The following is a 26,867-nucleotide window of genomic DNA, read 5'->3' as shown; positions in this document are numbered from 1 at the left end:
AAATCTTTCTGACGGAGGTCAGGAAGTCAAAACTTTCAAATGCTTGTCAAGTTCTTCATTCCATTCCTCAGCCGTCTGTGGCTCAGTGCATGGAGGTAATCGGTCTAATGGTTGCGGCAATGGACATAGTCCCGTTTGCCAGAATTCATCTAAGACCTCTGCAATTGTGCATGCTCAGGCAGTGGAATGGGGATTATGCAGACTTGTCTCCCCAGATACAAATGGACAAGAAAGCCAGAGACTCGCTCCTCTGGTGGTTGTCTCAGGATCACCTGTCTCAGGGAATGAGTTTCCGCAGGCCAGAGTGGATCATTGTCACGACCGACGCCAGTCTCTTAGGCTGGGGCGCGGTCTGGGACTCCCTGAAAGCTCAGGGTCTATGGTCTCGGGAAGAATCTCTCCTCCCGATAAACATTTTGGAACTGAGAGCGATATTCAATGCGCTCCTGGCTTGGCCTCAACTAGCGAAGGCCAAATTCATAAGATTTCAGTCGGACAACATGACGACTGTAGCGTACATCAATCATCAGGGAGGGACAAAGAGTTCCCTGGCGATGAGAGAAGTATCCAAGATCATCAAATGGGCGGAGGATCACTCCTGCCATCTATCTGCAATTCACATCCCAGGAGTAGACAACTGGGAGGCGGATTATTTGAGTCGTCAGACTTTCCATCCGGGGGAGTGGGAACTTCACCCGGAGGTCTTTGCCCAGTTAACTCAACTATGGGGCATTCCAGATATGGATCTGATGGCGTCTCGTCAGAACTCCAAGGTTCCACGCTACGGGTCCAGGTCCAGGGATCCCAAGGCGACACTAGTAGATGCATTAGTGGCGCCTTGGTCGTTCAATCTAGCTTATGTGTTTCCACCGTTTCCTCTCCTTCCCAGGCTAGTAGCCAGGATCAAACAGGAGAAGGCTTCGGTGATTCTAATAGCTCCTGCATGGCCACGCAGGACTTGGTATGCAGACCTGGTGAATATGTCATCGGCTCCACCATGGAAGCTACCTTTGAGACAGGACCTTCTAGTACAAGGTCCATTCGAACATCCAAACCTAGTTTCTCTGCAACTGACTGCTTGGAAATTGAACGCTTGATTCTATCTAAGCGTGGGTTTTCGGAATCTGTTATAGATACTCTGGTTCAGGCCAGAAAACCTGTGACCAGGAAAATTTACCATAAGATATGGCAAAAATATCTCTGTTGGTGCGAATCCAAGGGTTACTCATGGAGTAAAATTAGGATTCCAAGGATACTTTCCTTTCTCCAAGAGGGTTTGGAGAAAGGTCTGTCAGCTAGTTCTCTAAAAGGACAGATATCTGCTCTGTCTGTCTTGTTGCACAAACGTCTGGCAGCCGTGCCAGATGTACAAGCGTTTGTACAGGCGTTAGTCAGAATCAAGCCTGTCTACAGACCTATGACTCCTCCATGGAGTCTAAACTTAGTTCTTTCAGTTCTTCAAGGGGTTCCGTTTGAACCTTTACATTCCATAGATATTAAGTTACTATCTTGGAGAGTTCTGTTTTTGGTTGCTATTTCTTCTGCTAGAAGAGTTTCTGAATTGTCTGCTTTGCAGTGTACTTCACCCTATCTGGTATTCCATACAGATAAGGCTAGTTTTACGTACCAAGCCTGGTTTTCTTCCAAAAGTGGTTTCCAACAGGAATATTAACCAGGAAATAGTTGTTCCTTCTCTGTGTCCGAATCCAGTTTCGAAGAAGGAACGTTTGTTACATAACCTAGATGTGGTTTGTGCTTTAAAATTCTATTTAGAAGCAACAAAGGATTTCAGACAGACATCATCCTTGTTTGTCGTCTATTCTGGTAAGAGGAGAGGTCAGAAAGCTACTGCTACCTCTCTTTCCTTTTGGCTAAAAAGCATCATCCGATTGGCTTATGAGACTGCCGGACGGCAGCCTCCTGAACGAATTACAGCTCACTCTACTAGAGCTGTGGCTTCCATATGGGCCTTCAAGAATGAGGCTTCTGTTGAACAGATCTGTAAGGCAGCGACTTGGTCTTCTCTGCATACATTTGCCAAATTTTACAAATTCGATACTTATGCTTCTTCGGAGTCTATTTTTGGGAGAAAGGTTTTACAAGCAGTGGTGCCTTCCGTTTAGGTTACCTGACTTGTTCCCTCCCTTCATCCGTGTCCTAAAGCTTTGGTATTGGTTCCCACAAGTAAGGATGAAGCCGTGGACCGGACACACCAATGTAGGAGAAAACAGAATTTATGTTTACCTGATAAATTTCTTTCTCCTACGGTGTGTCCGGACCACGGCCCGCCCTGGCTTTTAGTCAGGTTTAAAATTTTTGTTTTTTGTACACTACAGTCACCACTGCACCTTACGGTTCTCCTTTTTCTCCTAACCGTTGGTCGAATGACTGGGGGGCGGAGCTAGAGGGGGGGCTATATGGACAGCTTTGCTGTGTGCTCTCTTTTCCATTTCCTGTAGGGAATGAGAATATCCCACAAGTAAGGATGAAGCTGTGGACCGGACACACCGTAGGAGAAAGAAATTTATCAGGTAAACATAAATTCTGTTTTCTTCTGTTATGTGTGATCAGTCCACGGGTCATCATTACTTCTGGGATATAACTCCTCCCCAACAGGAAATGCAAGAGGATTCACCCAGCAGAGCTGCATATAGCTCCTCCCCTCTACGTCACTCCCAGTCATTCTCTTGCACCCAACGACAGGATTCGCCATTCAGGCACGTAGGGCGCTGTGGCTAAAATCCTGGTCAGCTGATGTAACTTCTAAGTCCAAATTACTTAATATACCTTTCAAGGGGCAAACTTTATTTGGGCCCGGTTTGAAAGAAATTATCGCTGACATTACAGGAGGTAAGGGCCACGCCCTGCCTCAAGACAAAGCCAAAGCTAAGGCTAGACAGTCTAATTTTCGTCCCTTTCGGAATTTCAAAGCAGGAGCAGCACCAACTTCCACTGCACCAAAACAGGAAGGAGCTGTTGCTCGTTACAGACAAGGCTGGAAACCTAACCAGTCCTGGAACAAGGGCAAGCAGGCCAGGAAACCTGCTGCTGCCCCTAAGACAGCATGAATCGAGGGCCCCCGATCCGGGACCGGATCTAGTGGGGGGCAGACTCTCTCTCTTCGCCCAGGCTTGGGCAAGAGATGTTCAGGATCCCTGGGCGCTAGATATCATATCTCAGGGATACCTTCTAGACTTCAAATTCTCTCCCCCAAGAGGGAGATTTCATCTGTCAGGGTTGTCAACAAACCAGATAAAGAAAGAAGCGTTTCTACGCTGTGTACAAGATCTGTTATTAATGGGAGTGATCCATCCGGTTCCGCGGTCGGAACAAGGACAAGGGTTTTACTCAAACCTGTTTGTGGTTCCCAAAAAAGAGGGAACTTTCAGGCCAATCTTGGATTTAAAGATCCTAAACAAATTCCTAAGAGTTCCATCGTTCAAAATGGAAACTATTCGGACAATCTTACCCATGATCCAAAAGGGTCAGTACATGACCACAGTGGATTTAAAGGATGCTTACCTTCACATACCGATTCACAAAGATCATTACCGGTATCTAAGGTTTGCCTTCTTAGACAGGCATTACCAGTTTGTAGCTCTTCCATTCGGATTGGCTACGGCTCCAAGAATCTTCACAAAGGTTCTGGGTGCCCTTCTGGCGGTACTAAGACCGCGAGGAATTTCGGTAGCTCCGTACCTAGACGACATTCTGATACAAGCTTCAAGCTTTCAAACTGCCAAGTCTCATACAGAGTTAGTTCTGGCATTTCTAAGGTCGCATGGATGGAAAGTGAACGAAAAGAAGAGTTCTCTCTTTCCTCTCACAAGAGTTCCATTCTTGGGGACTCTTATAGATTCTGTAGAAATGAAGATTTATCTGACAGAAGACAGATTAACAAAGCTTCTAAATGCATGCCGTGTCCTTCATTCCATTCAACTCCCGTCAGTAGCTCAATGCATGGAGGTGATCGGCTTAATGGTAGCAGCAATGGACATAGTTCCCTTTGCACGTCTACATCTCAGACCGCTGCAATTGTGCATGCTGAGTCAGTGGAATGGGGATTACTCAGACTTGTCCCCTACTCTGAATCTGGATCAAGAGACCAGAAACTCTCTTCTATGGTGGCTTTCTCGGCCACATCTGTCCAGGGGGATGCCATTCAGCAGGCCGGACTGGACAATTGTAACAACAGACGCCAGCCTACTTGGGTGGGGCGCTGTCTGGAATTCTCTGAAGGCTCAGGGACAATGGAATCAGGAGGAAAGTCTCCTGCCAATAAACATTCTGGAATTGAGAGCAGTTCTCAATGCCCTTCTGGCTTGGCCCCAGTTAAAAACACGGGGGTTCATCAGGTTTCAGTCGGACAACATCACGACTGTAGCTTACATCAACCATCAAGGAGGGACAAGAAGCTCCCTAGCAATGATGGAAGTATCAAAGATAATTCGCTGGGCAGAGTCTCACTCTTGCCACCTTTCAGCAATCCACATCCCGGGAGTGGAGAACTGGGAGGCGGATTTCTTGAGTCGCCAGACTTTTCATCCGGGGGAGTGGGAACTTCATCCGGAGGTCTTTGCCCAAATACTTCGATGTTGGGGCAAACCAGAGATAGATCTCATGGCGTCTCGCCAGAACGCCAAACTTCCTCGCTACGGGTCCAGATCCAGGGATCCGGGAGCGGTTCTGATAGATGCTTTGACAGCACCTTGGAACTTCGGGATGGCTTATGTGTTTCCACCCTTCCCGCTGCTTCCTCGATTGATTGCCAAAATCAAACAGGAGAGAGCATCAGTGATTCTAATAGCGCCTGCATGGCCACGCAGGACTTGGTATGCAGATCTAGTGGACATGTCATCCTGTCCGCCTTGGTCTCTACCTCTAAGACAGGACCTTCTGATACAGGGTCCATTCAAACATCAAAATCTAACTTCTCTGAAGCTGACTGCTTGGAAATTGAACGCTTGATTTTATCAAAACGTGGTTTTTCTGAGTCGGTTATTGATACCCTGATACAGGCTAGGAAGCCTGTTACCAGAAGGATTTACCATAAGATATGGCGTAAATACCTATACTGGTGCGAATCCAAAGGTTACTCCTGGAGTAAGGTTAGGATTCCTAGGATATTGTCCTTTCTACAAGAAGGTTTAGAAAAGGGTTTATCGGCTAGTTCATTAAAGGGACAGATCTCAGCTCTGTCCATCTTGTTGCACAGGCGTCTGTCAGAAAATCCAGACGTCCAGGCTTTTTGTCAGGCTTTAGCTAGAATCAAGCCTGTGTTTAAAACTGTTGCTCCGCCATGGAGTTTAAACCTTGTTCTTAACGTTCTACAAGGAGTTCCGTTTGAACCCCTTCATTCCATTGATATAAAGTTGTTATCTTGGAAAGTGTTATTTTTAATGGCTATTTCTTCGGCTCGGAGAGTCTCTGAGTTATCAGCTTTACATTGTGATTCTCCTTATTTGATTTTTCATTCAGATAAGGTAGTTCTGCGTACTAAACCTGGGTTCTTACCTAAGGTAGTCACTAACAGGAACATCAATCAAGAGATTGTTGTTCCTTCTTTATGCCCTAATCCTTCTTCAAAGAAGGAACGTCTTCTACACAATCTGGATGTAGTTCGTGCCCTCAAGTTCTACTTGCAGGCAACTAAGGATTTTCGACAAACGTCTTCCCTGTTTGTCGTGTACTCTGGTCAGAGGAGAGGTCATAAGGCTTCGGCTACCTCTCTCTCCTTCTGGCTTCGTAGCATAATTAGTTTAGCCTATGAGACTGCTGGACAGCAGCCTCCTGAAAGAATTACAGCCCATTCTACTAGAGCTGTGGCTTCCACTTGGGCCTTTAAGAATGAGGCCTCTGTTGAACAGATTTGCAAGGCTGCAACTTGGTCTTCGCTTCATACTTTTTCCAAATTTTACAAATTTGACACTTTTGCTTCTTCGGAGGCTATTTTTGGGAGAAAGGTTCTTCAGGCAGTGGTTCCTTCTGTATAATGAGCCTGCCTATCCCTCCCGTCATCCGTGTACTTTTGCTTTGGTATTGGTATCCCAGAAGTAATGATGACCCGTGGACTGATCACACATAACAGAAGAAAACATAATTTATGCTTACCTGATAAATTCCTTTCTTCTGTTGTGTGATCAGTCCACGGCCCGCCCTGTTTTTTAAGGCAGGTAAATATCTTTTAAATTATACTCCAGTCACCACTTCACCCTTGGTTTCTCCTTTCTCGTTGATTCTTGGTCGAATGACTGGGAGTGACGTAGAGGGGAGGAGCTATATGCAGCTCTGCTGGGTGAATCCTCTTGCATTTCCTGTTGGGGAGGAGTTATATCCCAGAAGTAATGATGACCCGTGGACTGATCACACAACAGAAGAAAGGAATTTATCAGGTAAGCATAAATTATGTTTTTATTGTATCTTCATAAGCGTCCTCAAGTAGACACTGCTAATACAAAAATATTTTTATATTGCTATTACATATGACATTTGGCTACTAAAATATGACCTAAGCCAGCATAATGTCTATAAAACATACAAATACCAAAATAAGTGGATAGCAAAAACCCCAGCACTCAAATAGTATTGTGACTACCCCCCCGGATATAGGTGGCTAGGTAGTGCTTGGAAAAAAATACATAATCCAGTTCTTCAATTGCCTAAATGTAAGATATTAAAGTCCATTCACATAAAATGTGCATAGAGCTTCATAGAGCAATTTCTAAGTAATTATTTAACTTAGTGTATTTTACTAAGACATGCAATTTTAAATTATATAAATAAAGGAACAAGCACATGTTAAAAAATATTCATAAAAGCTGTTCCATAATCCACTTGCGTGCAAAATTTCAGTTTTCATCTGTAATATGACTTCTTTGATAATGCTTATTTAAAGGGATACTAAACCCATTTTTTTTCTTTAATGATTCAGATAGAGCATGCAATTTTAAGCAAATTTCTAATTTATTCCTATTATAAAATTGTCTTCAATCTCTTGCTATCTTTATTTGAAAAGCAGGAATTCAAAGCCTAGGAGCCAGCCCATTTTTGTTTCAGCACCTGGGTAGGGCTTGCTGTCTGGTGGCTAAATGTAGCCACCAATAAGCAAGTGCTATCCAGGGTGCTGAATCATGTGGCTTTTCTATCAGCTTACGTGTGCTTTAGCCCCAAGCATAGTGCCTGGACTTCCTCTTCAGCCCAGCTTGTCTTTGTCAGGGTTGTCACAGTTTTCCTTTCCAGTTTTATTGATGTTTTTAATTTTTATCTGTAGAATTTTTTCTAGTAATATAAATGTATTTTTTCTCAATTTAGTTGATGTATTTTATTTTATTTTATTTTATTGCTCAGTTTATTTAACTTTTTGTGCTTTTTTCAAATCATTGCATCATTTTTGGTAAAGTGGTCTTTTTGAAAATCCTCTCATTTTGTGTTCTACATTCCACAATAATTTTCTTGGCTCAGAATCTTTAATCTCTGCAGTTGTTGCTTTGTTAGTTTGTTTTCATCAATGTTGATTATTGTTGTTTGCCAACCATTAGTACTGTGTTCACAGAAAAATGACCGGAACTGTTCTACTTCTCTTACTGGTGTCATCCTTATAATAGATATACAGCTAGATTACAAGCTTTGAGCGCTATAGGGATTTTAACGATCGCCACAAAAGTGGTGTTATTTCACCTCCCTATAGCGCTGCTATTACAGGTTTAAAAAAAGCAGGCTTGTGCGGGCGATATGGTGGTGTTGAGCTCCATACCGCACCAAAAATGAGCGCTGCTTTGATGTGCTCGTGCACGATTTCCCCAAAGACATAATTGGGGAGAGCCGGCAAAAAAAAACTATCACTTGCGATCGCGGAAACAAAAGCTCCGTAACGCAGCCCCATTGATGTCTATGGGGAAAAATAAAATAATGTTTAAACCTAACACCCTAATCTGCTGCCCCTGACATCGCCACCACCTACTTAAAACTATTAACCCCTAATCTGCTGCTCCCGATGTCGCCGCCACTATACTAAAGTTATAAACCCCTAAACCTCTGGCCTCCCACATCACTACCACTAAATAAATCCATTAACCCCTAACACCCACTAACTTTAACATAATAAAAATATAGCTAAATTAAATTTACAATTATTAACTAAATAAACCTACTAACCCCTAAACCTAATCCTAACCCAAAACCTAACCCCCCCCCCAACTTTAACATAATTAAAATAGAGCTAAACTAAAGTTACAATTATTAACTAAATAATAACTATTTAAAACTACTTACCTGTGAAATTAAACCTAAGCTAGCTACAATATAACTAATAGTTATATTGTAGCTAGCTTATGGTTTTTTTTTTATTTCACAGGTAAGTTTGTATTTATTTTAACTAGGTAGACTAGTTAGTAAAAAGTTATTAACTATTTAATAATTACCTAGTTAAAGTAAATACAAACTTACCTATGAAATAAAACCTAACCTGCCTTACACTAAAATCTAACATTACAAAAAATTAAACACTAAAATTACTAAAAATAAAAATAAATAAATGACATTAAAAAAACACAAAATTACAAAAAACTAATTGTCAAAAATAAAAAAGAATTACACCTAATCTAATAGCCCTATCAAAATAACCCCCCCCCCCAAAATAGCCTACAATAAACTACCAATGGCCCTTAAAAGGGCTTTTTGTGGGACATTGCCCCAAAGAATTCAGCTCTTTTACCTGTAAAAAAAATGCAACCCCCCCAACAGTAAAACTCACCACCCCACAATCAACCCCCCCCAAATAAAATAACTATCTAAAAAAACCTAAGCTCCCCATTGCCCCGAAAAGGGCATTTGTATGGGCATTTCCCTTAAAAGGGCATTTAGCTCTTTTACATGCCCAGACTCTAATCTAAAAATAAAACCCACCCAAAAAAAAACTTAAATAAACCTAACACTAACCCCCGACGATCCACTTACAGTTCTTGAAGTCCCGCTTGAAGGATCCATCCAGCCAGCGAAGTCCTCATCCATGCGGAAGAAGTCTTCATCCAGGTGGCCTTTTCCATCTTCATCCAGTCGGCGAAGTCCTCATCCAGGCGGCAAGAAGTCTTCATCCAGACGGCATCTTCTATCTTCATCCATCCAACGCAGAGCGGGTCCATCCTGAAAACATCTGGCGCGGAGCATCCTCTTCATACGGTCTCCGCCGTAAACTGGAACTTCAATGCAAATGACGTCATCCAAGATGGCGTCCCTTGCATTCCTATTGGCTGAAAGATTTCAATCAGCCAATAGGATTAGAGCTGCTAAAATCCTATTGGCTTATTCAATCAGCCAATAGGATTGAGCTCTCATCCTATTGGCTGTTCCAATCAGTCAATGGGCCATAACGCTGCTTTTTCAATCATAACACCAAACTCGTAATCTAGCTGATAGTTTCTTTGCAGGCCTTGAGATACATTTTGCAGTTACCCTTTGATATAATGGGCTGTGCATGTTGAAGACTGATTTATCAATATTTCAGTGTTCAGGAAATTCTTTTGTTTCAAACATATGGATTTATAAAGATTATTGCAATTAGTTAGGTATTGCCTCAGAACAAAAATGATAAATTATTGTGCTAGACATGTTTGTTTTGAAGCTAATGCTTTAACCCTTTGAGTGCTAAGCACTTTCCTACCTGGGTGCTAAGGTGATTTAAGGTTTAACTTGTATTTTTTTTTTTTCAGATCCCCAAGACTTACACCGATGGAAAGATTAGGCGATTACCTTTCCAATGGTGGGTCCTTGGGGTCTGTAGCTGCTTAGATGCCTGTGATACAGGCGTCTAAGCAGCATGCCCCCTTTCCCTATACTTTGTATTGTAAACTTTTAATAAAGTTGCGCGGTGTTGTCATCACTAAATTGCACGTGACGTCACCGCGTAAAATGTGAAGCCTCGGCGATGCCTGTCACTATGCAGGCCCGATCGCCGGGGTAGGAGTGGTTGGGAGCCCCCAGATCTCGCTCAAGGTGGGAGAGTGCTAGCTCTGAGCCGTCCTTAGCACCAGAGTGGGGAACCCTGCGACGGCTCAGAGCCATCGTTAGCACTCAAGGGGTTAAAGTCTTTCTTACAATAAAATTATGTCCTCTTAACTCGCTCTTCGGGTGACTTTGTCCCCGATATTTCCCCTTGGTTCTGGAAGTTGGGTGTTCTACTCCTGTTCGGCTTAGAATCTTAGTTGTTCTGTCGTGCCCTAGCTCTTTCTGAGTTGGTCTTCTGTAAGGGGTGTTCCCTTCCCCTTGGGTTGGGATTTAGACCTGTTCACTGGGTTAGTCTTATCCTCTGTGCAGTCTGTTTTATTCAGATGGGTATGGTGTTTCCAGGAGTATTGTTGGTTTAAGCAATTCTGGGGCTCTGGCCTTACGTTTGTCTGGATCTTTTTGGGCCTCAGCAGATTAGGAATTAGCTACATGGTTTCACTACCTGGATCCCGCTGTTGGTGCGGGTACTCTTTCTTCATGACCTTATCTGGCATTCTTTTTCCGGAATTTTATGATCCTATAGCTGGTTCGGGAGCTCTAGTTTTCCAGGGAACATAGACTATATCTTATGGTATTGCTAGTTGAGCTACTAGCAGCTTGGCCAGGAGTTCTGTGTGCTCAGGCTCCTCAGGGCCTGCTTTGTTCTTGAACGGTATGTGCGTCCCTCTTGGGAAGTTCCCTTTTCATATTCCTCAGTGGCACCAGGATGTTTTTCATTCGGCTCAGACTATGGCTTTGGCCTTGTGAGCGTGTGCGCTGTTCTTTAGCTGTACCCTTGCCTTGGGGGGGGGGTTATTTGCCTTTCTTAAGGAGGTAAGGTTTTCCTCTCTCTGGAGGATGGTTGACCTGCCCTGTGTTCAGGGGGTTGGAACAGGTGGTTTATCCTGTACAGAGAGTGGTTCACTTTCTGGGATTCTTCTGTTCCATCTGGGGTTTTGCAGTCTCCAAGTTGGATCTCATAGTTACGCTTGTCTCTATGGAGTTCTCCTTGGGAGTACCTGTGGACGTGCTGTGTGGAGACTGCCATAGAGTGTTGGGCTAGATTTCATAGGGCTTCTGTCTTTTTCTGCCTATCCCTATGGGGTCCTCATTGGGAGTACCTGTTTGTAGGTGCTTCTGGAAGGCGCCCAAGCTCTGTTGGGGTGCCTGAGGCCATCCCATTCCGCCCTTTTATCTGGGGGCTGGTGGTTGGGGTCCTTTCTGTTCCCCTGTCTCTCAGACCTGTAGGTTACTTGGGTCTGGTGTTGGAATAGGATCTGAGATATGTTGTCTATCCTCGGATCGTTGAGGTACGGTGAGCCTCTTTGAGGTTCTGGGCTCCTCGTTGTTCCAGACACGTGGGTAGGCCTTGCGGCTTTGAATGACCTGCAGTGTACCCGCTAATTAGTGGAAGTTAGCAGTCTGTCGGTTGGTGTTGGCTATCTATCTTCGACTGCTTTTTACTTGTCTGCAAGTATTTTCTTTTCCAAGTAATCCTGGTATGATTGCAGTGTGTGGTGTTCAGAGGTTGCTTCTCTGGGTTTGATGCACGTGTTGGTTGGGGAATATTTTTATATTCTGAGTTACTGGCGACTTGAGACTCTGTTTTCATTCGTTTTTTTTTCAGGGTGGTTGCTCTGTTTTTTCGGAGAGGTTTTCTTCTCTGTTCTGATTCCCGGTCTCAACCTTGTGGTTCTGTACAGTTTGGGGTCTGGACGTTGCCTTTCCTTGTTTCAGGAACCCTTAGGGTCCATGTGAGTTTGACTCTCTTTTTGGGGTTTTCCATTTTTATTTGGATTTTATTGCACCCTGTTTAGGGTCTTCCGGGAATCCTTGTTTGTTCCTCCATGTCCTCTCCCCTTTGCGAGTTTTCAGTTGTTGTTCCCCTTTCTCTGTAAGGGTGTGTGGTTGAGGACCGACCTTTGGGCAATGGTGTCTCCTGGAGGAGTTTTGGCTCAGTTGAGTCTGTTTCTGCGGTCTCTAGCAAGGCTTGTGGACTCTGCGGGTGAGTGTCCTTGGGGCCTTTTTTCCTTTTTATATGTTTTCCTGGCTTCGGAAGAAGCAGGGTTTTTTGCTGGGTTGTGGTTTCAGGCCTGGTGCCCTCCGATTTGGCCTCCTTTTGTACCCTCCCATTTTAGCAATCAGTGTCCTCTATAGCTTGGGTATTGTTTTCCAAAAAGCAATAAATGCAACTGTGAACTAATAAATGCGTATTGCTGTCCGCATTCAGTGAGGTATGTCGGACCTGATCCGCACTGGCATACCTTTGATAAATATCCCCCTTTGGCTGGGTTGTCTTTGCCTCCTCCTGGTGGCCAGGCTCTGAATTCCCAAAAGTAATGAATTCAGCTGTGGACTCTTTCCATCTGAAGAAAAAAAAATTATCAGGTAAGCATAATTTATGTTTTGTTTTCCCCTGTAGATAAAAAAAAATCATATAAATAAAAAATATCAATAGATCATTGGTTTAAGAGTGATATTTTCCAACACACGTTTGTACCTCTTCAAAGAGACGGACATTTATAAGGGCTGTGTGGAGCAGATAGATTTTTCCATATAAGAGGGACAATTTGGAGTCATGCAGTTTGCAATGCCATTGAATTGCTAGCATTTGTTATCGATACTACATATAGATGGATTGGAGCATCCGATTTAACATAGGATAAATACTGTATGCTCAAAAGCAATCTGTCTTATTCCTTTGTATAAACAGCGTAAGAAGATAATTTGTTTGGTGTTGTTGAGCTATGATATGGTTGAAATTCAGAGTTGGTCCAGTTTAACAAGCTATTTCTCAAGTGCGCGCACAGCATCGGTACAGTAAACTGTTAATTAATGCACATGGAGAATATGATTTTTAAAAAGATTTATTAATATGGATCAGCTTTTCCTTCACAATTGACTAACTTTGTCATTGTAAAGCATCACATTTACAATGTTCCACGTTACTTGACAGGGGTCAGTTTGTCATTAACTGTACATAAGCTGTGGGAACCTCTGTTTGATTGTGCAGTTAATGCACTGCTGACAAAGAACTTCTTAAAAAGCTTTTACTCCTGTATTTCAATTTGCTCTTGACAATCTTGTCAATTATTTACTTTTAATGCATTTAAGTTTGATGAATTTACCTTATATGACTTACCCAACATCAAACCTAATTTTTGTAGAGTGTACTAAAGATGTAGTAAGTTAAAGCCGTTAGAATCTAGGTCAGCAAAAGTACGGATTCATTGCCTGCTGGCAGTCTTATTAAAATAATTATAATAAACAGGGTTTTAACATCAAATCAAATAAAAGAAAATATTTAAACATGGATTCCAATGTATCACGAAGCCCAAAAAATGTATTTTGTTATTTAGAGAGAGCATGCAATAAAAAAAATCTATTTTACTTCTATCATCAAATTTGATTTGTTTCCACAGTATTCTTTGTTGAAGAGATACCTAGGTAGGCATCTGGCAGGAAATAGTGTGACCACTGCTTATTAACCTCTTCGCCATCTCAGAGTTTCGGGAGGGAGGTTGATTGACAGGCCCTGCAGTTGTGAGAGTAGGGTGCAGCAATGCAGTAGCCTACTCGGTACAAAGACAAGGGGTCAGATTCCCTAGTTGGGAGCCTTTTCCATCAATCCTTTAGGATCTAGGGGCCTATGTGTGTATCCCATGCCAATAAGTTAAACACCAGGGGGCCGATTTATCAATGGCCAAATGGCCCCTGATACCCCTGCAGCAGTTAAGAAGCAGCGGTCTTAAGATTGCTGCTCCTTAACTCGTCCGCAGCCTCTGAGGCTGCGGACATCAATCCGCCAGATCGTATACGATCGGGTTGATTGACACCCCCTGCTAGCGGCCGATTGGCCACGAATCTGCAGGGGGTGACATTGCACAAGCAGTTCACCAGAACTGCTTGTGCGATGTTAAATGCCGACAGCGTAGATAATGTCGGACAGATAACTTGGTAAATCGGCTTCATAGAGTATTGCTTAGGGTCCATTACATCTTCTGAGCAGGACACACCTGGTTGGCTGCTACATGTTTATGCTATTTTTAATTGGCTTATCAGCAGTTTCCTGTGCAGCTAATGTGCCCACTGCTTCTTAACCTCTCTGATTCCTCTGAGGTGATAGAGATAGAGATAAATCACCCTGAATTTGTTTGTTTGAGATAAATGGTAGGCATTGGTGGATGGTAATGCACAATAATTTACTTGTGCAATAACTGCTGGCTGTAGACTACAGAGTCCTATTCCCACTTGCTGCGAAGATGCGAGCCTTGTTGGTCCATCTAGTATCATCTTGGGCCCATAATTATTAAAGGGACACTGAACCCAATTTTTTTTCTTTCCGGATTCAGATAGAGCATGAAATTTTAAGTAACTTTCTAATTTACTCCTATTATCAATTTTTCTTCATTCTCTTGGTATCTTTATTTGAAATGCAAGAATGTAAGTTTAGATGCCGGCCCATTTTTGGTGAAAAACCAGGGTTGTTCTTGCTGATTGGTGGCAATAAAAAAGTGCTGTCCAGAGTCCTGAAACAAAAAAAAAGCTTAGATGCCTTCTTTTTCAAATATAGATAGCAAGAGAACGAAGAACAATTGATAATAGGAGTAAATTACAAAGTTGCTTAAAATTCCATGCTCTATCTGAATCACAAAATAAAAAAATTGGATTCAGTGTCCCTTTAAGGAAAACCATTGCAATAAAGAACATGCTATAATGAATAAGAACATTTCATATTTTTTTTGCATTTGAATATGTCACTTTGATAAATGATGTGCTCATTTGTTATAACTGTTGTTAGAAATATTTCATGTTTTTTACATGTAAAATGACAAGATCAATTTTTACCTGAAGATTGATAAGAATACATTTCTGAAACCAATTTCAACTAGTGATACCATAAATATATATAGGAACAGCTTAAATTGCCCACATAAATATAGGAACATATCTTGGTTCATTCCAAAGTAGCTTGTATAACATAAAGTCCAGTAAAAAGAGTTGCACGGTATCTTAATGGTTTAGACATAGAATTGATGGAAACAAAGACCAGATAAATGCTAACAAGAGTCATACTTTGGCTCCTCAGCCTTAGGTTGGCAAACTTGCCATCTACATAGCTCCTAAACCTAGTATTTCTATTTGATTGCCCTCTCACCAGTGTTGTCACCAGGGGGCACTATCCCTCCTAGCAAAATGGCTGGACCCTCCAAGTGCCCTCCCTACTGTTGTCATCATTTATTTTCCCACCACCACTCTGCCTTTCCCACTTTGAGCCCCACCAAAACCAGGATTTACCCCCACCAATGGCAAGCCCAGTCCTATCCCTCCCGTAATGGCCCCACTCACCCAGCCCCGGTTGACCTTTGGGATGTGCCCCCCCGTATAGTTTCTGGAGACACAACTGCCTATCATGTTATAATTGCAAATAATCTTTAGGTATTTAGCTCCATGGGTTCCTTGACTGCTATGCTTAGAGGGAAATAGCTGTATTTCCTCTCCGGATTAGACAAGCAGCTTTCTATAGAACAAGCTGTTGAGCTGTATCCATTGCCTATTTGAGCACCTCTTGCTTGCTTCACAACTTATACGTATACACACACAGTTAAATACAAACGTGTAGCTATGTAAAAATAACTTATTCAAAATATTTCTGTAGTGTTTAATACACAGTTATTTGTTTTCTGGATTTAATTGATTTCAATAAATAAATAAACTTAAGTGTGGCATGTACAAATGTTGGGGATAGTTATAGTTTGGATATGTCATTTTCATTGATACAAGGGATTTGTTTTTCTTTTTTAACCAGTGTACTAGCAATTCAATTGGACATCTTTCTTGATGTTCCAGACCTTGTCTTAATCTCAGCTGTTTCTCTTTCATTTCTTTGTGACATTTCAAACTGTGAAAACTGTAAGCAGGAAGTGTTTAGATATATTATTAAAACATTCCCCTGTTTTGTAATAGTTTGTTAAAATTATTTACTCATAGTTCGTTATCATTTTCTCATCCTTAGCTGCTTAGAGAAGCTGGTAGTGTATAGATTAAATACACAATACCTAGAGAGGTTCCAAGAATAAAAATCTATTACAATCTGGAACTTTGACCCCCAGGCATAGTTGAAGACCTACCACGTCCGTTTTAATAAATTGGGTGTATGATAATATATTTTTCGATTCCGTTTTGACCAACTTTTACAGAACCTTAAAGGGACATGAAACCCCCAAAAAATCTTTCATGATCTAGATAGAGAATACAATTTTAAACAACTTTCCAATTTACTTCTATTATTTAATTTGCTTCCTTCTCTTGTTATATTTTGCTGATAGCTTTATCTAGGAAAGCTCAGGAGCAGCAGAGAACCTAGGTTCTAGCTGTTTATTGGTAGCTGCATATATATATTGATTGTGATTGGCTCACCCATGAGTTCAATTAGAATATGAGAATGTTGTTCAATGACCATAAAACTTGACTTTTTATTCTTGTGTTTCAAACTTCACTTTGTTTATTTTGAACTATAATAATGTATCTAATGAAAGAAAATCCTTATTAAACTGCAAGTTGTTCAATTCAGTAGTCAACACTATTAAATTATTTTTTTTACTTCTACAGAACAAAGTATTTATTTATAGAGGGAAAGAATATGAGCGTCGTGAAGATTTTGAAGCCAGGTTATTAACCCAGTTTCCAAATGCAGAGAAAATGAAGACAACATCTCCACCAGGAGAAGACATAAAGAATTCTACAGGACAGTGTATCCTTAAAAATAATAAGCTTAAGCTTTCGAAAAGTGGTTTGGAAAAAGGTTTTAAGGACAGTATGTAACATTTATTTATGTTTTCCTTAATTTTTTTTCTGTTCAGACATTCAGTGCTTTACTGTAAAACCATTGCTTGAATTGCCTCCAAAGTTTCAAAATAAATCTGTATGCGAACAGATTTTAAGGTAAATGATTTAATAAAAGATATATATAAAATATATATATATATATATATATATATATAAAATATAGAATTGTGTGTGCCCTAGAATAACTATCAGGATTTAGTAGAGAATTTTTAAATTATTTCAAAATAAAAATCCAAAAAGCTTTTAAAATAAGTACTTTAATTAAATAGAAGGTTAAATAATTAAATAATTGATTAGGTAATTAGTAGTGGGGGCAGAATGATGTCTAATAGGATTTTTGTATTTATATTTTTATTGAGGGGAGAAACAAGTACATATAAAATGCCACACATGTAGGCTTTTATACAGTGACAAGCAATGTGCATCAGTGAACAAAATTATAGTTGTACACATCATGATGACATGTAATATTTAAGAATTTCAATTATACATTATCTACTAAGATTGACATATTTAAATTATATTGGATTATAGAGTGATATTTCATTGCACTGATCTCTCCGTGGCCAGGTAGGTTTTTAAGTACATATATGCCAAGTTCCCCTACAAAAAGCATAAAGTAAGGCAGGTTGTATCGGGGTATGCTTAAGGGGTACTAGACATGAGCATATAATTATGTAATGGTCAACATTGAAAGGGGGATGATGTCAGGTGTTGTATACGTTTACACAAATAGAGGTGGGCAATTACTAGCAAAACGTTCTATCAGTATCCTATACCATAGTTTAATAAGATTTTAGAGGTGATAGTATTTAAGTGTGTGAATTGTAAGTGTGTACTTTTACGGATTAAAGAGACTCAAAAGACATTTTCTTTGTAGCATCTACAAATATTTTTACATTTTGAGTTGTTTCAATAAAATGTATGTTCCTGTACAGAGAATAAAAACTCTGTCTCCGTCTGTCTCTGTCTCTCTCTCGTACAAAAAAAAAAACAGATATATGCAGAACATATTCTGTTATGTGCTGAACATTGGAATGTGAAATATTCATATTTTCATGTTGTGTTAGCGCAAATGAGAATATGCAATTGAGTTTGGGCAAGAGTGTGGTTTTAGTTTTTTTTTTTCTCCATTGATTTCAGTGGGGGATACATGAATGTGCATGCAATATTCTAACTTTGGATTTTTGCGTTACTGCTAGAGCGAAAACAGTTTATTTTCAACTCAAAATACAAGCGCAACCAAACGAGCGCAAAAATCTTACTTCTAGCGCAATTAACGTTGAAGCAGGAGTGTTAGTTTGTGCTCTATTCGTAATCTGGCCCTATATCTTTAGTTCAGAGTTATGGCTTGATCTCGGATTATAAAATCAACATAGCAAAATCTGAAGTTTTAAATTAAATAATTACTCAGGGGAAATAATACTTCCCTTTAAGGTAGTGAATAATATTAAGTATCTAAGAATGTATATTACAGGAAACCCTAGAAAAAGGTACTGATAACATTTCCTTAAAGGGACAGTTTGCCTATTTTTTTCTCCCATTTATTGTTTTCCCATTGATCCATTTTACCTGCTGAAGTGTATAGAATTGTTTACAAATAGCTCATTTACCTTTATATCAGCATTTGAAATAGCTGGTTTTGCCTGTGGTATCCCTATCTATACTGAAAGTGTAGTATAGGCTAAAGAAAAGCTGTGTAGACATAGTCAGCAGAAGAAATTACACTCCTAGTGGGAGGTAGGAAAGATAAGTAATAAATGTTAATTTCCAGTTGTTCTCTTTAAGTATTGGTACTTGGTATACAAACAGAGATAAGGGAGAATTTGTGTGTACAGAAAGTGATAAAATTAGGATATCTGATTTCCCTGCAAGCTCAACCCATTTGATGGGTTGTGATGTCAAAGAACGACAACTATTTCATATGAAAAAATAAACATAAATGAGCAATGTATCATGCATTTTATACTCTGTTTCTGGTATAACAAGTCACATTAAGGGAAAAACAAGTTTACAGTATACCGTCTCTTTAAGGCCATGAATAAAAGTAATCAGGACAGTCAAGTCCAAATACAACTTTCATGATTCAAATAGGGCATGTCATTTTAAACAACTTTCCAGTTTACTTTTATCACAAATTTTGCTTTGTTCTCTTGGTATTCTTAGTTGAAAGCTAAACATGGGAGGTTTATATGCTAATTTCTTAGACCTTGAAGGCTGCCTCTAATCAAAGCATTTTGACAGTTTTTCACCACTAAAGGGCGTTAGTTCATGTGTTTCATATAGATAACAATGAGCTCATGCACGTTAAGTTACCCGGAATGAGCACTGATTGGCTAAAATGCAAGTCTGTCAAAAAACTGAAATAAGGGGGCAGTTTTCAGAGGCTTAGAAACAAGGTAATCACAGAGGTAAAAAGTGTATTTATATAACTGTGTTGGTTATGCAAAACTGGGGAATGGGTAATAAAGGGATTATCTATCTTTTTAAACAACAAAAATTCTGGTGTTGACTGTCCCTTTAAAGTAAAAAACTAGCTTAAATTACCACTATCTTTGATGAGAAGGGTTGTTCTAATTACAATAAATGTACTCCCAGATTTACTATACTTAAATGGCCACTGAACCCAAAAATTTTCTTTTGTGATTCAGATAGAGCATGAAATTTTAAGCAACATTCTAATTTACTCCTATTATCAAATTGTCTTCATTCTCTTGGTATCTTTATTTGAAATGCAAGAATGTAAGTTTAGATGCCGGCCCATTTTTGGTGAACAACCTGGGTTGTTCCTGCTGATTGGTGGATAAATTCATCCACCAGTATAAAAATGCTGTCCAGAGTTCTGAATAAAAAAAAAACTAAGATGCCTTCTTTTTCAAATAAAAATAGCAAGAGAACGAAGAAAAATTGACAATAGGAGTAAATTAGAAAGTTGCTTAAAATTGCATGCTCTATCTGAATCACGAAAGAAAAAAATTGGGTTCAGTGTCCCTTTAAAGGTACAGTACACTGTAAAATTGTTTTCCCATTAACGTATTTTCAATAACTTGTTATACCAGCTGCAGAGTATAAAATGTATAAGAAATTGAAAATGATCATTTTATTACTTGACTATCCTGCATACCACTGAGTAACTTCTTCTCCTGGCTGTGTTTACTTAGGCTATTCAATAGCATATACTTCAGTATCAAAACTTTTAGTTTAGGTGGCTATACCACAGGCTAAACCAGCTATTTCAAATGCTGAAATAGGAATAAAGGAGCTATTTGTAAACAATTTAATACACTCTAGCAGGTAAAATGGATCATTGGGAATAATTTAAAGGGGAGAAAAATTATGAGTGAACTGTCCCTTTAATACAGATGCTGCCTTGTTTAATGCCTAATAGAGATATTAAAAAGTAGAACAGGCAATAAGACTCTTTTTATGGCAAGGCAAAAAAAACTTGGATAGCCGTAAGTAAATTCATTCTCCCAGAGTTAAAAGGGAGATTAAACCTCCGAAGTGTCAGATTATATAATAGAGCAGCCTTATTAAAAATAGTCTTAGATTGGATTTCTGGGATAGATATAAAATAGCGAAAATAGAGATAGAAAGAACAAAACCCCTATCTCCAAGTTTTCTGTTGCATTGCATGGGTCTTTAGAATGAAGAAATGTGATTATATATCATTCCGATACTTACCTATAAGAATAAATTCTCATGTCAGGGCCTATGAAGACTATTAATGTGTTAATGAATTGTAAAGACTGCACCATAGTTCTTTTTAATAATTTGCAAACATCATATTCACTACCTGCAAATCATTATTGGCTTGTATAAAATTATTAAAAGTATTATGTTAGAAAGCTTATTACATTAAAAGTGCAAATATGGGATTCTTCTCCCTATATAAAACTTGTAGAAGAACATAAGAAAAACTAATTTTCTCTGTCTTCGATTTATAAAGAATGAATCTCTATGGTATTTAGCAATATAGTTAACTCTAATAGTAAGATATGGTCTAGATCCTTGGGATTTGACGTTTTAGAAGATGTTATTTAAAGAAGTATAAAAAAAATGCAAGGAAAGCTGCCTATAACCGGAATCTAATAGAATCACAAATACAAATGATAGAGATTATTTCATATCTAAATGGAGTAAAGATATTAGAGATATCTGCCTCAAGTGTTCTCTTATAGACTCTACCTCACTTATTATGGGATTGTCCTAGGATATTACAATTTTGGGCTAAGGTCTCATATTTTCTCTCTATTCTACTAGGAATAAGTCTTATCTTCAGAAATCGGATATTTAAAACCATACCCTCTATTCAAGAACTAAAAAAATGCTACTGCAAAACAATTCATAATAGAACAATTTGACCCAGAGGGAATAAAGTCAAATTAAAAAGGAGCATATAAAAATAAATGGGGATTGTATTTAATCCAACAGAAGTGTAGTGAAAGTAATTAGAGACCTTGTATAAGGTCCTAGGGTTTAGATTGTTGAATCTAGATAAATAGAAGTGAAGATTTTTATCCATAAGTGTTAATTGCCATTGTGTCAAAGATTATCTGCAATTGTTTTTTTTTATAGAAAACGTTTTCTAGGATTTTTTTCTGATTGTAATAATCAGTGTTTTTAATTTATAAAATTAAAAGAATGGAAAAAATAATGGTCCCAATTATCAAGCTTTCAATTTGAGATTCATGTGACATTTCATAACAAAAACTGTCCACAAATCATTCAAAGTTAACTAGCAGCAGTCTCTGTTAATCATAGGACATTTGTGATATTGGATATTTGCTTGATCTTCGGCCATGTTAAATTCTCTGCAGCTTTTTTTTTTTAATACAGAGAATAAGCCCTCATGCTCCCTTCAACAGATTGATTTTTAAACATATTGTTAAAGGGACAGTCTACAATAGAATTGTTATTGTTTTAAAAGATAGATAATCCCTTTATTACCCATTCCCCAGTTTTGCATAACCAACACAGTTATAATAATATACTTTTTACCTCTGTGATTACCTTGTATCTAAGAACCTTCTTCCAGCCCCCTGATCACATGACTGTGACTGTTTATTATCTATTGTCTTGCATTTAGCATTGTGATGGGATAAATCTTAAATAACTTTCTGTGCCTGAAAACAGTGTTATCTATATAGCCCACGTGTACTTTCAGTCTCTTTGTGTTAAAAAGGAATTTAAAAAGCATGTGATAAGAGGCAGCCCTCAAGGTCTTAGACATTAGCATATGAGTCTGTCTAGGTTTAGTTTCAACTAAGAATACCAAGAGAAAAAAAGCAAATTTGATGATAAAAGTAAATTGGAAAGTTGATTAAAATTACATGTCCTATCTGAATAATGAAAGTTTTTTGACTAGACTGTCTCTTTAATTCATTCAATATCTTTGAGTGTATATCTGCATCTAGTACCGCAATTTATATTTGACAGTTTTAAGTTGGCAGATACTTTAAAAATCAATAAGGCAATTTACACAGACATCCTGAATATCAAAGGTTTGTTCTGGAGCTGTATAAAGAGCCAACGTTTAATTTAAAAGCTAAATTTGCCTTTTATTTTTTTGAAATTTTTCAACAAATTCTGTGTAGTTTTTTTTATGTCTTTAATATAGCTGTATCGTATAATTATTTGTTCATATTTTATTTCTTATTGATTTCCACAGTTTCTACAGAGTGAATGAGGTCTTGCGGTTCCAGTACTCAAGACCAATACGAAAGGGAGAAAAAGATCCTGAAAATGAATTTTCCGTAAGTCTCTTGCTCTCTCCAAATCTCTTAGTAACTAACTCATGCTGCACGTTATACCATCACAGGAGCACAGTAAGGCATACTGATAACAAGCATAGAGTGTAAGTTCTATGTGAACCACTTCCACCACAGTTCCTTTGGATTTTTTATATATAGAATAGATAAGTTAAATTCTTACAATGTTTACCATTCCTGACTTTTTTCAGGACAAGATAGAACTTTTTTTTCTCTCTCCCTAGATGCTTCCCACCTAAATTTATTTCTAGTTAACATGTGTCAGGAAAGTGTAAATCCCTCCTGCCTCTTAAAATACGATCAACCCTCTTGTATTTCAAAATTTTAGGTGGTATTTAACCCAGTTTAGCACCTCTCATACATCTCCAGGTGGAACCAGGTTATGTTATAGAAGATGCATAGAAGAAGGTACTTATATCCACTTGTGGTGGAGTTGTTCTAAAGTCAAGGTTATTTGGGATACACTTCTAATTTCTTTGGAACACTTCTAGAGAATGATCTTACCCTACTATTGCGCAAGCTTTATTAAATAAAGGAATTAAGAAATATAACTTTCATGTTAATATGTTTATAAGAATAGCATGTACGGCTACAAGACTATGTATAACAAAACATTGGAAGGTTTAAATGCCCACATGGTCTGAAGTATTCGCTAACCCAAGACACTTTTATTTAAAGTCAGAAAAAGCAGCATGGCTGCACAATTCAATAGAATATTTTCACAAGATATAGTTTTACTGGAAACTTCAGGGAAATATCTAATCTACAAAGTTGCTGAAAATATTAACATTCCCAACTCCCCCACTTGGTAAAAACCTGTGTATAGGACCAATTTAGAGCACACCCGCCCAATGCAGTAACAATATCACAAGAAAAGACCAAGAGATAATTAGAATTAAGTAGCAATATAAGAACTTTATGCAGCAGAACCCCAAATTTATATTTGGTTGTGTTGTAATTATTTGTATTTAAATTTTAGTTTTATTGATTTATTTTGTATTTGGTTTTACTATAATATATGCAAGCTATACTACTAGTACTCTAGTACTCTAAGCGCTCAACCTGGACAAGTACTGGCCAATAATTATTAACATATATAATATAAAATCAAATATATATGGAAAAAATAATATATATATATATATATATATATATATATATATATATATATATAATAAAATTATTATCAGTCACCAATATATAATCCCAGATGACAAACAGCTCTTTGATTTGTGTACATCAATCATGTAATATTGAGTTGCTTTCTGAGCCGAGTGCAGCTTTGGCTTCACTGAAGGGTTCTAGTTCTTAGTGTAGATGCAAATATTTCTGAAAAATAGTAGACGGCACAACTACAACTCAAGATACTTTTATCAATAAATTCTTAGTGCACTCAAATATATACACTTACTTAAAAACTTTTTAAAACAGCCTTTTAATATCAGTCTGTATGGTCACAATGTCTGTTAGAAACAGAGCTTCCCACTTCCTTCTCTTGGGTCAATCCATCTGCCCCACTGGTATAAACGAGTTTCAAGCACCACCAATTACTGGTCTGGTCCTGAGGAAGGACGTCATTACCAGATTACAGAGCGTGTGGGCTCCTTCACAGACCCTGTACACATTTTGTCAGTCTCCAGTGTCGACTTTCTCAAGTAGAAAAGGCGAACAACTCATATAATGCTCAATTGGTGTCTTTTTAAATGTGCGCCAGCAGGAATAACCCTGCCCACAGTTAGTGGGAGTCATAGTGACTTGTATCCACATTAAATGCAGGGATAAGAATACACTGTATGTACGAAATATATACAAAGTTTACATACAATACATATTATAAACTATCCTCTAAAATAGAATGATGATAATAATTAAAACATAATTTTTAATTAAGTGTATATATGTGTGTGCGCTAAGATTTTATTGATTAAAGCATCTTGAGTCAGAGTTGCACTGTCTACTATTTTTCAGAAATATATGCAAGATATCATATTTATATTATTAACAAAGATAATGGCAGTCATAACCGAAGATGTCCCTGGAAATGTCTTGTGGTCTGGCTCTCAAATTTATCTTTATTGTAACTTGAAATTAAGTAAATCTTGGTCGGTCTTGAATCAATCTTTTTTCTTTGTGTTTATGTAGAAAATGGAATGAAGTAGTTAATCTTGTATCTATTAGGGGGGAAAAGGATATAAAATGTATTGACCATATCTTGTAACTGATTTTTGAAAAACTTAAAATATATATATATATATATATATATATATATATATATATATATATATATATATAAAGATTGAACCAATACAATTTTTTAAATTCACTCATGTTCTGTCTTGAAAATGAAAAATAAAACAGATAATGGGGAGGGGTTCTCTTTTTTTTTTTTTTTGCATTGTCAAATGTGTGAAACTTCTTCTCTGATTTACTTTAAGTAATAATACAACATTTTATACTTTTCTTTTAAGCTGTATACTTTTGTTTTTATAGAACATGTGGATTGAAAGAACTACATTTTCAATAACCTACAAGCTACCTGGAATACTGAGATGGTTTGAGGTTAAATCTATTTCTACGGTAAGATTCCATTGTATTATTGTGTTTAATGTAATTAACACTATTTACAAATCATGTTCATTCAGTGGCTTGTATTTAATTAATCAATATTTAGAGTTGATAAATAAGTAAGGCAAGATCAGTGGGTCCCAAAGTGGGTAGTATTGCCCCCTGGGGGCAGTTGGATTACTGAGGGGGGCACTAATAGACATAAGAGGTGAAAGGGGGCACTAGAATTACCTAAGGGGGCGCTAGTAGGAAAGGAGTGGAAGAGGATGTTAACGGGCAAGTATAATTATTGTAATTAGTTGTGCTTTATCCCAGATGCAGAAAGCGAAACAACTTTTTTGATTTATTTATTTTACTTGTATAATAGATTAGGTTTATCAGCAACTTATATTTTCTCTCACTTTGATAAATTGCAGCCACTTGTACTGTAGACTTGCATTCTTTGTTTTGCCAGCACTGTACATTAGCACATATTAACATTAAAGGGACATAAAAACCAACAAATGTCTTTCATGTTTCAGATACAGCGTAAAACTTAAAAAAAAAAAATCCAATTTACTTCAATCTCTTGGTATCCTTTGCGGAAAACCAGGTAGAAAGATATAGGCGTGGGCACATGACTGAAGCAATATATGGCAGACGTTTTAGAACTGTTATACATTTGCAAGAACAGTAGGTGGCAGCCATGTTTCTTGTCATGTACTGCTCCAGAAATGTGCACGCTACCTGTAACGGAAGCTTCCGTTACTTTTGTACTTGGAGAGGAATGCAGGCCAGCCTCCTCCCCACCGACTATGGACCAAGGAGCTTGAAGGGATTCTTTGAGTTGGGAGGTGGGTGCCCAGGGTAGATTTGGAGTACTTTTACCCTGGATTCAGGTTTACACAGTTTCCATGAATTCCCAGAGACTCTGAGGACTGGAGGGAACTGATACAGAGTTGGGATTCATGTGTTTTGTTGGAGTATAAAGTGACAGCCCAATCCAGTATTGCCTGCTCCAACCCCCTCCCCCCCCCCCCCAGACTCAGAATGTTTGATCATATTGCAACCTCCTGCTCTAATGCTGAGACCTCCTGCTGTTATGTGTCTGTATATCTAGTCTAGGTGTGAGACACAGAGCAGGAGATTACACACAGCACAGACAATCTAATGCTAAAACCTCCTGCTGTTATGTGTCTGTATATCTAGTCTAGGTGACCGTGTGAGATACAGAGCAGGAGATTACACACAGCATAGACAATCTAATGCTGAGACCTCCTGCTGTTATGTGTCTGTATATCTAGTCTGGGTATGAGACACAGAGCAGGAGATTACACACAGCACAGACAATCTAATGCTGAGACCTCCTGCTGTTACGTGTCTGTATATCTAGTGTAGGTGTGAGACACAGAGCAGGAGATTACACACAGCACAGACAATGTAATGCTGAGACCTCCTGCTGTTATGTGTATGCATATCTAGTCTAGATGTGAAGTGTCTTTCTGTTATTGTGTGAGTCATCCATTGTCCTTTTGTAAGTCAGGTTGTGATTAGAATCCCTAATCTAATAGCGGCAGGTATCCAGTGGAGGTTCATAGGTTGGCGTTTGGTGTGAGGAAGCTAACTTTAGCGGGTATACCCAGTCTGGGGTACCGAGACCCGCTACACTACCTATCTGGATATCTCTTCAGGCTAATGTTCTTGGGGGTAGCTATAACAACT

General features: G+C 38.7%; 1 protein-coding gene across 1 annotated transcript in view; it reads left to right on the top strand.

Annotated features, from left to right (window-relative positions):
* Nucleotides 1-26,867, top strand: part of DOCK1 (dedicator of cytokinesis 1) — an 827,740-nt gene that overhangs the window by 739,024 nt on the left and 61,849 nt on the right. The window contains exons 41-44 of the mRNA XM_053692513.1: nt 16,594-16,735; nt 16,845-16,926; nt 22,502-22,586; nt 25,092-25,178. Of these exons, the coding sequence (XP_053548488.1) occupies nt 16,594-16,735; nt 16,845-16,926; nt 22,502-22,586; nt 25,092-25,178 (396 nt within the window). The remainder of the gene's footprint in view (nt 1-16,593; nt 16,736-16,844; nt 16,927-22,501; nt 22,587-25,091; nt 25,179-26,867) is intronic.

Source organism: Bombina bombina, chromosome 9, assembly GCF_027579735.1.
Source record: "Bombina bombina isolate aBomBom1 chromosome 9, aBomBom1.pri, whole genome shotgun sequence".
In the NCBI taxonomy this organism is placed as follows: Eukaryota; Metazoa; Chordata; class Amphibia; order Anura; family Bombinatoridae; genus Bombina; species Bombina bombina.
Note: the sequence above shows the minus strand (reverse complement) of the source record. Positions and strands in the feature narration are given on the sequence as shown.